At 40.6% G+C, this 12,648-nt stretch overlaps 1 protein-coding gene across 9 annotated transcripts in view; it reads left to right on the top strand.

The window, feature by feature from the left end:
- FLT4 (fms related receptor tyrosine kinase 4) overlaps positions 1 to 12,648 on the top strand; it is a 145,721-nt gene that overhangs the window by 107,906 nt on the left and 25,167 nt on the right. For all 9 annotated transcript variants that reach the window (XM_061617336.1, XM_061617341.1, XM_061617337.1 and 6 more), the window contains 5 exons: positions 2,182 to 2,313; positions 2,620 to 2,726; positions 3,417 to 3,552; positions 4,163 to 4,267; positions 12,489 to 12,602. In XM_061617336.1, coding sequence (XP_061473320.1) covers positions 2,182 to 2,313; positions 2,620 to 2,726; positions 3,417 to 3,552; positions 4,163 to 4,267; positions 12,489 to 12,602 — 594 coding nt within the window. The remainder of the gene's footprint in view (positions 1 to 2,181; positions 2,314 to 2,619; positions 2,727 to 3,416; positions 3,553 to 4,162; positions 4,268 to 12,488; positions 12,603 to 12,648) is intronic.

The following is a 12,648-nucleotide window of genomic DNA, read 5'->3' as shown; positions in this document are numbered from 1 at the left end:
TCTAACAGGAAGTTTTTCCTGATGTCCAGTTGAAATCTGGCTCCCTGCAACTTGAGCCCATTATTCTATGTCCTGCACTCTGGGACTATCAAGAAGACATCCCAGCCCTCCTCTATGTGACTTCATGTACTTGAAGAGTGCTATCATATCTCCCCTCAGTCTTCTCCAGGCTAAACATGCCCAGTTCTTTCAGTCTCTCCTCACAGGGCTTTGTCTTCAGTCCCCTGATCAGAAGTTTAATATCTCCTTTAACAGACACAGGTTTAGAAGATCATTGGGAGTCTGATACAAAGTTTACAAAGATACGTTTCAGTACCTTGTTGCTTACCAGAACAATATCATATAAAACCAAAATTATATGGGTGTCATCCTATAATTCATATACCTCAGACATAGGGATGGAAGGAACTGTCAATTTTGGTTCTCTCCGTTCTTTATTTTTCTAAACTTAAATTCAGTTCATCACATTTCTGCACCAATCTGTATTTTTTAAAAAAACAATCCTCATGAAAATTCAGCATTTTAGTGTGAATTTCTCTTCATAAACACATATTATTGTCCTGCACTCTGAGACAATCGAGAAGAGATCCCAGGTCTCCTCTATGTGACAACCTTTCATGTACTTGAAGAGTGCTATCATATCTCCCCTCGGTCTTCTCTTCTCCAGGCTAAACATGCCCAGTTCGTTCAGTCTCTCCTCATAGGGCTTTGTTTCCAGTACCCTGATCATCCTTGTTGCCCTCCTCTGAACCTGTTCCAGTTTGTCTGCATCCTTCTTGAAGTGCGGAGACCAGAACTGGATGCAGTACTCAAGATGAGGCCTAACCAGTGCTGTATAGAGGGGAACTAATACTTCACGCTTTATTATTTGGAAACCATACTTCTGTTAATACAGCCTAATATAGCATTTGCCTTTTTTGCAGCCACATCACGCTGTTGGCTCATATTCAACTTGTGATCGACAATTCCAAGATCCTTCTCACATGTCGTATTGCTGAGCCAAGTATCCCCCATCTTATAACTGTGCATTTCTTTTTCCTAAGTGTAGAACTTTGCATTTATCCCTGTTGAGACGTCATGGCTTCTCTCAAAGAATTCTGGAAAGTGTAGTTAGTGAATGGTGCTGAGAGTTGCTAGGAGATGCCCTGTTCCCCTCACAGAGCTTCAATGAGAGTGGCTGACTGTTAAACCAGTCTGGCCACTGGAGCTCTGTCAGGGGAATAGGAGTCTCCTCTCAGCATCCTTCACAAACTACACTTCCCAGGATTCTTTGGGGGAAGCCATGACTGTCTCAAGTGAAATCAAAGTCTGGTGTGGGTGTGGCCCCAATTAGGCAAGCCCAGCAGCTGTGAGTCTGGCTTTTAGAACACTGACAGTTGGTTCTTACTGAGCATGCCCGACACTATAATGCTAAATCTCTTAAATCAGCCAGGCATTTTTTAACTTTTAAACTGCAGAAGGTGAATGTCAGAGTATGGGGCAAGGTCAGTAATAGGATTACAGGTACTCTGTGAACATGGCTGATTTTTAATGAATGTCAACAGATTATGAGAACTGACAGAAAAAAAGTCCAAAAGGGCTCTGGGTATTTTCCCCTCTCTTTTTATACTTTTGACTCTCAATTCTCTCTGACTGCTTTGTGTATTGCCATGAAAATTTAGAGGGTTGTTAAGCAAGTGTTTCTGAGTTCAGGAGTATAAGTTTTGTAAGGTTTTGTTTTGAAATGAGCTTATGGGAAGCATCAGAATGGCATGGGGGATATTTTCAATTTAACATTGCGGAATGTGAAAAATCCATGCTGGCTATAGTATACAGCCACTCTTGTGGCTGTATAATACTGTGAATTATGAAGCTGGGCCCTTTGATTTTTTTTTTATCACGTGCATGTTTCTATCTCCTCAATACTGGCACACTGCCTTCCGTGGGAACTGTGTCTTGCTGTATTGCATGTGGGTGCTACTGTTCAACAAACATTAATTCATTGCTGGGGGATGATGAGACATATCTCCTAGAAAGTGACCATGTGCCAATGGTACAAGGGACTGATCTCAGTTTGATAACCATGGTCTAATTTTAGTCCAGGCTTCTGCTCTGAACTCGGGCCAAAGGCCTGAGAATCCAAGCCCTTCCCAAGCACCACTGGTTCACACCTGAAAGCCCTTGTCCTTCTGCATGTTTTAGGGATTGACCTGGCAGATTCCAATCAGAGACTGAGTATCCAGAGGGTGAGAGAAGAGGATGCTGGTCTTTACCTGTGTAGTGTCTGCAATGCCAAGGGTTGCGTGAATTCCTCCGCCAGTGTCTCTGTAGAAGGTACTATTACTAACTTCAATCTCCTAAGCCTGCAGAGGGAAATGTTATTTGGAAAGAAAGCAGAAGAAAGGAAGAAGTTCCATCAGAACAAAGGCCCTTTACCTTGCTGAGGCAACAATACAAACCTCATCTTCCTTATGTCAAACAGCAAAAAATACTCCTATACTTGGCCAATCTGAAGGAAATCGAGAATATTCCCAACAGTGTTTCCTCTGCTCTCTCTTTCAAGTGTTCTAAATTTTCTCATATGCCGATTTTGACATTTCTTTTATCGCTAACTCTACTGTTGCTGTTCCTGAATTGTAGGCTCGGATGACAGGACCAATGTGGAGATTGTGATCTTAATTGGGACGGGTGTCATTGCCATCTTCTTCTGGATTCTCTTAATCCTCATCTTTTGTAATATCAAGCGAGTAAGTCTCCTCTTCTGCCTGGCTTCTAACAGAGCCTGGTGAACAACAAACAAAATCATGAGCTAGAGAGGACTCCATAGGACACCCTTACATGTCTCCCACCTCTACATTCCCACTCCCATCCCTTTAAGGTAGAGAAGTGTCTGGTTTTCAGCAGAACCAGAAACAGCCTTGCAACTTCAGCTGAATACCGATCGCATTGCCATAGAAGGATAGCCAAGGATAAATTGCTTTGGGTGCCTTGGCAGAAAGGCAGTTTATAAGTGCAATAAATAAATAAATAGTAGCCATTAGGGCCCCTCATTTCTAGATAACTGCAGACGCCCTTTGTCATTTGCTCTTAACAACAAAGCAAAAGATGATAATGCCCTCTGTCTCATTAGCCAGATTAGTTTAACTGAAGGATGAAGTCATAGTGTGTGAAATTCCTTGTGAAGGAACTGATTTAGAGGCAACTGGAGAAAATTGTAATATATCCTGAGTTAACAGTGTCAGTTTTCTTTCAAAGATGGACCCATTTGTATTGGGATAGGGTACAGCAGTACTGATGTTGAAATGTCAAACCATCCACTTTCCCCTTTGTTCTGCCAGGTTCACCACATGAAGAAAACTGCACAGTGATAAGTGCCCATTGCAAAATGTCAGAAATCGATTAACATTTCCTTTCCCTCCACCCCTTCTCTCCTGTAGCCTGCTCATGCTGATATCAAGACTGGCTACCTTTCCATTATCATGGACCCAGGTGAAGTTTCCTTGGAGGAGCAATGTGAATACCTGCCCTATGATTCTAGCAAATGGGAATTCCCTCGGGAGCGACTTCGACTCGGTAAGGTGCAGCATGTTGTTTGTTCCTGAGTGTCATTTTTTCCCAGCTTACAATTGTGAATCTAACTGCCATTTCTGGTGGTCGGTTTTCACCACAAAATATACCTTTAGACGCAATTGTGTAGTCGGTCTCAGAACCCAGCGTTTGCCCTCACCCAATAAAGCATCCGTCTCATTCTAGAACAATCCATGCTTCCAGCCTCTGCAGGACTGCCAGAAATGCAGACAAACAATGGATAGAACAGGGATGAAGTGATCCTACCTATGCAGTCTAGTCTCACCTTTCCCACGCACTCTGCTCAAGGGCAACAAATGGCACCTCATTTTCAGCTAGCTGTTTCCTTCCTCTGCTTTGTCGACACTGGGTCTGTCTCACTTCCTCCCTTGCCCCTTTCTCTAAAAATACAGCCACCTGGAGATGGCAAAAACGCCATTCTTTCCTCTTCCTTTTTTCACACCTTTTCTTCTTTTTTGTCCCAGTTTCCTGTTTTGTTTTTGGTCCCATTCAATAAATTGTTATATAAAAACAAGTTCCTTCAATTGCACCCTGACTTCTTTTCTTTTTTTTTACTGCTGTTGCTCTCTCCCCCATCCTCCACCTTCTTGTTCAGGTAAAGTCTTGGGCCATGGAGCCTTTGGGAAAGTGATGGAAGCCTCTGCATTTGGAATTAACAAGAGTAACAGCTGTGAAACGGTGGCAGTTAAAATGCTCAAAGGTAGGCAAGATAAATGAAATCAAACTATTACTTGCTTCACTAGAAGCATCCTTCTGGTTAATATTTGTTTCTGCCAGCTTTCCCACAATTTAAACAAGTTCATCATCTCTCAACCCCACACCCCACCTGTGCTTCTGCCAGCAGAATCCACAAATGATCTTCCATCATAGAAGTGAATAATAATTACCTATTGTCTTTTCTGAATCTTCAGTTTCTTGGCCTTTGAGTATGCTTACCAGTCAATATCTGCTATGCAGTGTATTCCTCCCAATACAGCTGACAACTATTGGGGAGGTAGTAGCGGGAGGGCAGTCTTCTTGTAGTTGACTTGTCAGTGTTTAGCCAATCAATCAATGTAATGAACTGATTGAAATAAATAACATAGGATCTAAATGATATTTTGATGCTGCTTATTGAAGATATGCTTCACGCAGAGCTCTCTAAAAGTCAGATCCAGGTAGGATGCAAGACAAGATCAAATCCAAGAACATGAGGGCAGGCAGGATGAGGATCTTGGGATTTCATATTGAAAGCTACCCCTGAGAAGCACAATCTGGTTCTTTAACAACAGGTGAATATAGATGACTGTTTCCAAAATGGTAACTTACCATAGTATGAATGGAGCCAGCTGGTGTTTGTATTTGTAAAAAACATTTTGTTATTCTTCCACTTCCACAGAAGTGTGGTAAAAATTTCCTCATTACTTGGTAGGATGATAGAGATGATTGGCTTACCAGGTGGCCGCTTGACAGCATGGTAAGTTATCACAAGGTAGATGGTCAGGTCTACCTTTTTTTTACGGGGCCTGCTAGGTGTCTGGGGCCAAGGAAAGCAGAGTAGCCTAAGTAGTAGTCCCAACTGTAACTTTATTACTAATCCCTGGTCTGGTACCTTGAAACAGGTATCTAGAATATTGTTATTTGTAATATTGACTTAATATTTTCCTGAACCAAGACAGTTACACAGAAAGTTTTTTTAAAAAACAACAACCAGAAAATATCAGAGGATTCTATCGAGGGGATATCTCTGATTAAAATTCTGTTGAAACCTGTGTTTTTTGTTTACTTATTAATTTTCTCATTTTTCATCAAATTGACTTAGCAGAGCCAGCCCTAAATCTAGGTTCATCTAGTTAAGATTGTACTTTGCAGTTGTACAATACGATGAAAGGCCCTTTCCTTTCCAGTGCTGCTTTGGGAGACACTATGTGGTTTATATTTAAAGGCTGACCAGGCACAGTGGAACAAGAAGTCTTTTCTGTACTGTAAAGCTAAAAGGAGGATTGGCTGAAGACCTGAAAAAGCTAAGAGGAAATTTAAAGAGAGGGAAAAAAGAGAATTATTCAGCCAGCTGTTTAATAGGAGAGCAAACATTACCTGGGAGGGGGTGAATACATGAGGAATCCAGTGAGACAATAATGATTGATTCTTTGGGGCCTAGCACTGTCATTGAGCAGCCTATAAATGGGCAAAAGGAATGGGAGCAAGAGTACCTAGGTGGGCTCCGGGGGGAAAGGGGAAGCCATCAGTAGTGACACATAATAGTGCAAAGGAAAAAGGGGAGATTTTAATATTTTGCTAAGAGTATAAAAATACCTAAGGCTAACTTCTCTGTTAATCACATTGATTAATGCTTCTAGCCTTAATCATTATTCACTAATAGGCAAAAAACCTTGTGGTTTAAGAATATATCTATAGCCCACAGATATTTCTATCAAACTTTAAAAACCAGGATATTTGGGCAGCTAGAGTGAATGCACCAGGGGAGAAGGAGACCTGAACTCCTCTCTGAGATATTGGACTGCCTTACAAATTGGTCAAAATGCAAACACAATTTGGGGTGGTCTTTCACAGTCCAATCCACTTCCTGTGTAGCTTGGAAGAATTTGGTAACATGTGCCATTGAGCATATAGTCAGTGGTGGCAACACCTGCCATCTCCAAAGATGGAGAATTGTATTTTTGTATGTTTGTTGGTGTTCTTCTTACTTTGCTTCTTTTCTGTGTTACTGCTGTTTCTATAGAAAATCTAACCTAGAAAATTATATTTCTCTCATAATTCATCCTAGGAATCTGTGTCAAATTTATTTTTATTAATTTCAAAGCCTTTTTATCAGTCAGCGTTATAGGATGGTGAAGATCATAGAATGCAAAGAGATAATACCTCTAGTTAAAAAGAGAGGAAGACCTCAATGGATGACTGATGAAACTCTTAAAATGGTTAAAGAGAGAAGAAAAGCAAAAGCAAAAGGAGATAAAAATACAGTCAGAACCCTAAATGAAATAATACAGTGACTAGTACGTAGGGACAATTATAATAGTTATTGTATAGAAATAGAAGAAGACAACAAAAAGGGAAGAACAAGAGCCCTATTCCAAAAGATTAAAGAAATGAAAGGGAAATTTAAACCAAGACTAGGGATGTTGAATAAGGGCAACACACTGACTGACGGAGATGAAATGAAGATGGAAGCAAGACACTGAAGAACTCTATAAAAGAGATGCCAGGATTACAGACTCATTCATGGAGGAACCATATAATGAAGAACTAGAAATTTTAGAATGTGAGGTGAAAGCTGCTCTTAAAATACTTGGAAGAAACAAATCACCAGGAACAGATGGCATACCAATAGAGTTGCTACAAGCTACTGAGAATGAATCTGTCCAAATGTTGACTAAAATCTGTCAAGAAATATGGAAAACTAAACAATGGCCCACAGACTGGAAACGTTCAATATACATCCCAATTCCAAAGAAAGGGGATCCCAGGGAATGCAGTAATTATTGAACTATTGCCTTAATATCCCATGCAAGTAAAGTAATGCTCAAGATTCTACAACAAAGGCTCTTACCATATATGGAGCAAGAAATGCCAGACGTCCAAGCTGCATTTAGAAAGGGAAGAGACACCAGAGATCATATTGCAAACATACGTTGGATTAATGGAATGGACCAAGGAATTTCAGAAGAAAATCACCCTGTGCTTTATAGATTACAGCAAAGCCTTTGACTGTGTAGATCATGAAAAACTACGGAATGCTTTAAAAGAAATGGGGGTGCCACAACATCTGATTGCCCTGATGCACAACCTATACTCTGGACAAGAGGCTACTGTAAGGACAGAATATGGAGAAACCGATTAGTTCCCCATCGGAAAGGGTGTGACACAAGGGTGTATTTTATCACCCTATTTATTTAATCTATACGCAGAACATATCATACGGAAAGTGGGATTGGACCAAGATGAAGGAGGTGTGAAAATTGGAGGGAGAAATATCAATAATTTAAGATATGCAGTCGATACCATACTCTTAGCAGAAACCAGTAATGATTTGAAACAAATGCTGATGAAAGTCAAAGAGGAAAGCACAAAAGCAGGACTACAGCTGAACGTCAAAAAGACTAAAGTAATGACAACAGAAGATTTATGTAACTTTACAGTTGACAATGAGGACATTGAACTTGTCAAGGATTATCAACACCTTGGCACAGTCATTAACCAAAATGCAGACAATAGTCAAGAAATCAGAAGAAGGGTAGGACTGGGGAGGGCAGCTGTGAGAGAACTAGAAAGGTCCTCAAATTCAAAGATGCATCACTGAACACTAAAGGCAGGATCATTCAGACCATGTTATTCGTGATCTCTATGTATGGATATGAAAGTTGGACAGTAAAAAAGCGGATAAGACAAAAATCAACTTATTTGAAATGTGGTGCTGGAGGACTGCAAAAAAGACAAATGGGTGTTAGAACAAATTAAACCAGAACTATCATTAGAAGCTAAAATGATGAAACTGAGGTTATCATACTTTGGACACATCATGAGAAGACCTGATTCACTAGAAAAGACAATAATGCTGGGAAAAACAGTAGGGAGTAGAAAAAGAGGAAGGCCAAACAAGAGATGGATTGATTCCATAAAGGAAGCCACAGACCTGAACTTACAAGATCTGAACAGGGTGGTTAACGACAGATGCTCTTGGAGGTCACTGATTCATAGGGTCGTCATAAGTTGTAATCGACTTGAAGGCACATAACAACAACATGAAGCCTAATGTAGACTCCAAATCTATCTGTTCTACACAAAAATGGCCACATGAAACAAGTTGTGGCAGAAGAACCAATATATACCTCAACCTGACTTATAGTAAGAAATGCGTAGCCCAGTTTTTAAGATCAATTGTAGCTACCAAGCTACAAAATATGGCTATGCATAGAAAAATGATTTGCCTCAGAACTTGCCTCATTGGCTCAGATAAGGGGTTGTCTCAGTTCTGCGGCTCAGATTAAAATTCCACTTTGCCTCAGATCCAGTCATCTTATCTCATTATCTGAAACCTCAGATGTTTTCCCCATTGAATAAAATGGAAAATCAACAATGCCTGTAATTTTTTTAAATTTTTGGCAGAATTCAAGAAATTTGCAAACATAGTTGCTCATTCTGTGGGGATGAACATAGCCAAATTGGTGCAAAGGAGTTGTGCAAAATTTAAATGTTGAAGGTGGTTTATTTTAAGGTTAGCCATTCCCTGTGGTCTTGTGGGGAAATTGTATTAACAATATAGAAGTGCCGCTTGGCAAAATTTCAGGAGGATAGGTGTAGGGTTTAGGGAGTTAAAAGAAGTATTTGAAGCTATTAAAAATATTTTGTTCTCTGCTCAGTTGCATCAAAATCATAGAAAGTGCAAAGCTGTTTAAGCTGGCAGTGGAGGTGGGCATAACACAGAGGCAGGACTTGCACATCCAGCATTCCAAGCAAGCACCAAGCTTGCTACACTACTAAAGTTTTTTAGTAAAGGTCGTATTTTTCATTTCCTTGTGTAACAAATACACACAGGGATGAACGCCGAATTGGAGGGGAGGGGCTTCCAATTCCAAACTGACTTATTGCTATAAGTCAAGGCTGGGGAACTTATGGACCTCCAGATGTTGTTGGCAGAAGAGATTCTTCAGTTCAGCCATCCCAGCAGATGTAAACGTGCCGCTTACTGTGAGGGAGAGGGACAAGGCTGCAGGGAGGTTAGCATGATGCAGGCACACTGGCATAGCCAATCTAGTGCACCCATACGACACTGATCTTCCTGCTGCCTTGTCCACTCCTCCTCTCCCTCCTGGTAACTGATAGCAGCATACCTGTCAGAAAGCTAGCATTACAATTCCACCCCACCAGGTGAGCCCCTTCTGGTTCCGGGACTCCAACTGCCATCAGCCCCAGCGAGGATGGCCACTGGTCAGGGCTGATGTAGTCCAGCAACATCTGGAGAGCCACAGGTTCCCCATGTCTGCCATAAATTAATCTGTTCTTCTACTGATAGCTGTGGCCCATTGTGGTGACACAAGATAGCGCCTTTTCTATGGTGGCACCCTGATTACAGAACTCCCATCCTTTGGAGATATATCTATCTTTCTCATTCATGATTTTTATTCAACAACTGAAACCACATCTTTTCACAAAGGTATCTGAGGATGAACTGTAAGCCTAGTATGACTTTTTGCATCTGCTGTTGAATTATTGAATGGCTATCTCTGAATATCGCTTACCATGAAAACCCTATTCACAGGGTCGCCATAAGTTGGGATCGATTTGAAGGCAGTCCATTTCCATTTTCATAGAGGTTTGAGGAGAGCCAGTGTGGCATAGTGGTTAGAGTGTTGGACTACGACCTGAGAGACCAGGGTTCGAATCCCCACACAGCCATGAAGCTCACTGGGTGACCTTGGGCCAGTCACTGCCTCTCAGCCTCAGAGGAAGGCAATGGTAAACCACCTCTGAATACCGCTTACCATGAAGACCCTGTTCATAGGGTCACCATAAGTCAGAATCATCTTGAAGGCAGTCCATTTCCATTTTTCATAGTGGTTTGATGTAGTGTTTTAATTGTGATTTAATTTGATTGTTTATTTTGTTTAATTGTGTTCACTGCCCTGGGATCCTTTGGAATGCAGGGTGGTCTAGAAATGTAAATAAATAGATAAGGTAAATAAATAAATAAATCTAGCCATAAGCTAAGCACTTCATATTAAATATCATTAGTTTCTGTGGGACTTAATTCTCACATTGAAATAAAGAGGAAGTACTTGGGATGCATCAGCCCTGCTTTTTTTACATATTTCCCATTAACTTGCATAATAATTAGACTTTAAAACCAAAACTCAATTTTAAAAAGATAAAAGGAAACTACATTCATCAACATGTTATTCATTATTGACAAGTTATTTTTGCATATGAGATAAACACACAAGAAGGGTTTGCCGTAGAATCACATTCTCATATGTGCACAGGTCTGAGACTATAGTAAGCCCCCTTGAACTCAATGGGACTAATTTCTGAATAGGCATATGCAGGATTGCATTGTGAGAATGTAACATCTGTGGATCCAGATGCAGTTCTGTGGTTTTTCTATAACACATTGCTATGTTACAAAGCTAGTAGAGTAGAAAAAACAGTAAATAGCAGTAAAATGTTATAGTACCCAGAGATTGATTACAGGAGAGATAAATTTAGTCAAGATAGTGCAGATTATGATAATGAGAAAACAGATGTAAGTGACATGTTCTAATGGAGCAACAATAGAACCATTATCTTACTAGACAAGGATGGTGTTGCTCAGATTCTCCAGGTATCAACATTTGTACAACAGCTGTTCAAAAAAACCTTTGGGTATTCCGCATGCTGTTTATCAGAATTACCCTCTGTGTTATAATCAGCTATGAAGCTGTGGTCCCATCTGTGTGAATCAGAATCGGAAAAAATCCAAACCTCTTGAAATTATAACTTTCCAGAAATAAGGCCATAAGAAGGGCCTGCTGGATCAGATCAATGGCCCACCAAATCCAGCAACCTGTTCTCACAGTGGCCAACCAGACACCTATGGGAAGCCCACAACAGTGTTTGTAGCCAGAACTCCAAATTGCCAAGGGCAATTCAGGTGAGGATCTCTGGACATTTCACAGCTTGTAGACATCTGTACTTTGGATGTGGCATTGGAATAGAGCCTCTGAGCAATCCCCAACAGTATTGAGGCAGACACGTTTTGAAGGCAGGACAGGCACATCCAGTGGGCAAGGTAGGTGAGTGCAATCCCACTCTCCCACTTTCATAGACTCTTCACAGTTAGAGATTTGTTGAATTGCCCTCAAGCCGTAATATGATCTTTTGTATCTGTACCTCTTACAGGCGGGCCCCGCTTATACGGCAGGTTCCGTTCTGGACTGCTGCTGAAAAGCAGAACCTAGTGAAGATAAAAGTGCGCGTTGTGTGAAAATTATGCAAAGATGGCGCGCGATGAGAAAAACCACCGTAAAAGTGGATCAAGCACCTTAAAGCGGGGACTTTCCCTAATTGAAAGCCACCACATTAACGGAACGCCGAAAGGCAAAGCGCCGTAAAGCGGGGCCCGCCTGTATAATAATTAATTCTTGTGTAAAAGGGAAAGGGTCATAGCTCAGTGGTAGAGCATATGCTTTGAATGCAGAAAACCCCAGATTCAGTCCCTGACATCTTCAGACCCTGTCTATAACCCTGGAGAGCCCGTTCTGAGCAGTGTACATAATACTGTGCTAGGCGGATAAAGGAGCTAACTTTGTATAAGGCAAGTTTCTATGTTCCTAACAGGGATGTAAAAGTGATACTTGCAGTCCATATTCATCATTAATTTTCTTCATTCATATTTCTTCTGCGGTATTAGAGCACAACACATCTTCATGTAGTGGGACTGCCATACAGGTCCAGTGAACATATGATTATGGCTACATTGTATGGCATTCTTACAGTTCAATCCTATGCACGTTTACTCAGAAGCAAGTGCCACTGAGTTCACTGGGGCTTACTCCCAAGTATATGCATATAAGATTGTGCTGTAAAAGGCAAATACTTTAATGACAAAGTCTCTGGTGTGCTGGCATGATATTCGTGTACAGTATAAACAAAAAGGAACATACTATGCTATGTAGTTGCAGAGATTACTCTTTCCTCTCTCTTTAGAAGATAGGATGCTGAATGAAGAAAATTATCTTTTGTTCAGTGTGGATTATATTAAGCTCTAACTGTGCAATGTAACATTTGTAATTTTTTTTAAAAAATGCAAGCTTTTTATGCTTTCCTTTTTATATATATATATAAAAAGAAAGAAACTAGCTTGAATGGCTTTGGGAGACTAACATGGATATGTGTAAGTGATGCTAGAAGTAATAATTAAGGGATATTTGTAACATTGTTTTCAGAGGGAGCTACTGCAAGTGAACATAAAGCACTTATGTCAGAGTTGAAGATCCTCATCCATATTGGAAACCATCTTAATGTGGTTAACCTTTTGGGTGCCTGCACCAAACCTAATGGTAAATATTCTTGATCAGCTTGGATGACAAATGGGAGATGTAAAAA

Source organism: Rhineura floridana, chromosome 3 (assembly GCF_030035675.1).
Source record: "Rhineura floridana isolate rRhiFlo1 chromosome 3, rRhiFlo1.hap2, whole genome shotgun sequence".
NCBI lineage: Eukaryota > Metazoa > Chordata > Lepidosauria > Squamata > Rhineuridae > Rhineura > Rhineura floridana.
Note: the sequence above shows the minus strand (reverse complement) of the source record. Positions and strands in the feature narration are given on the sequence as shown.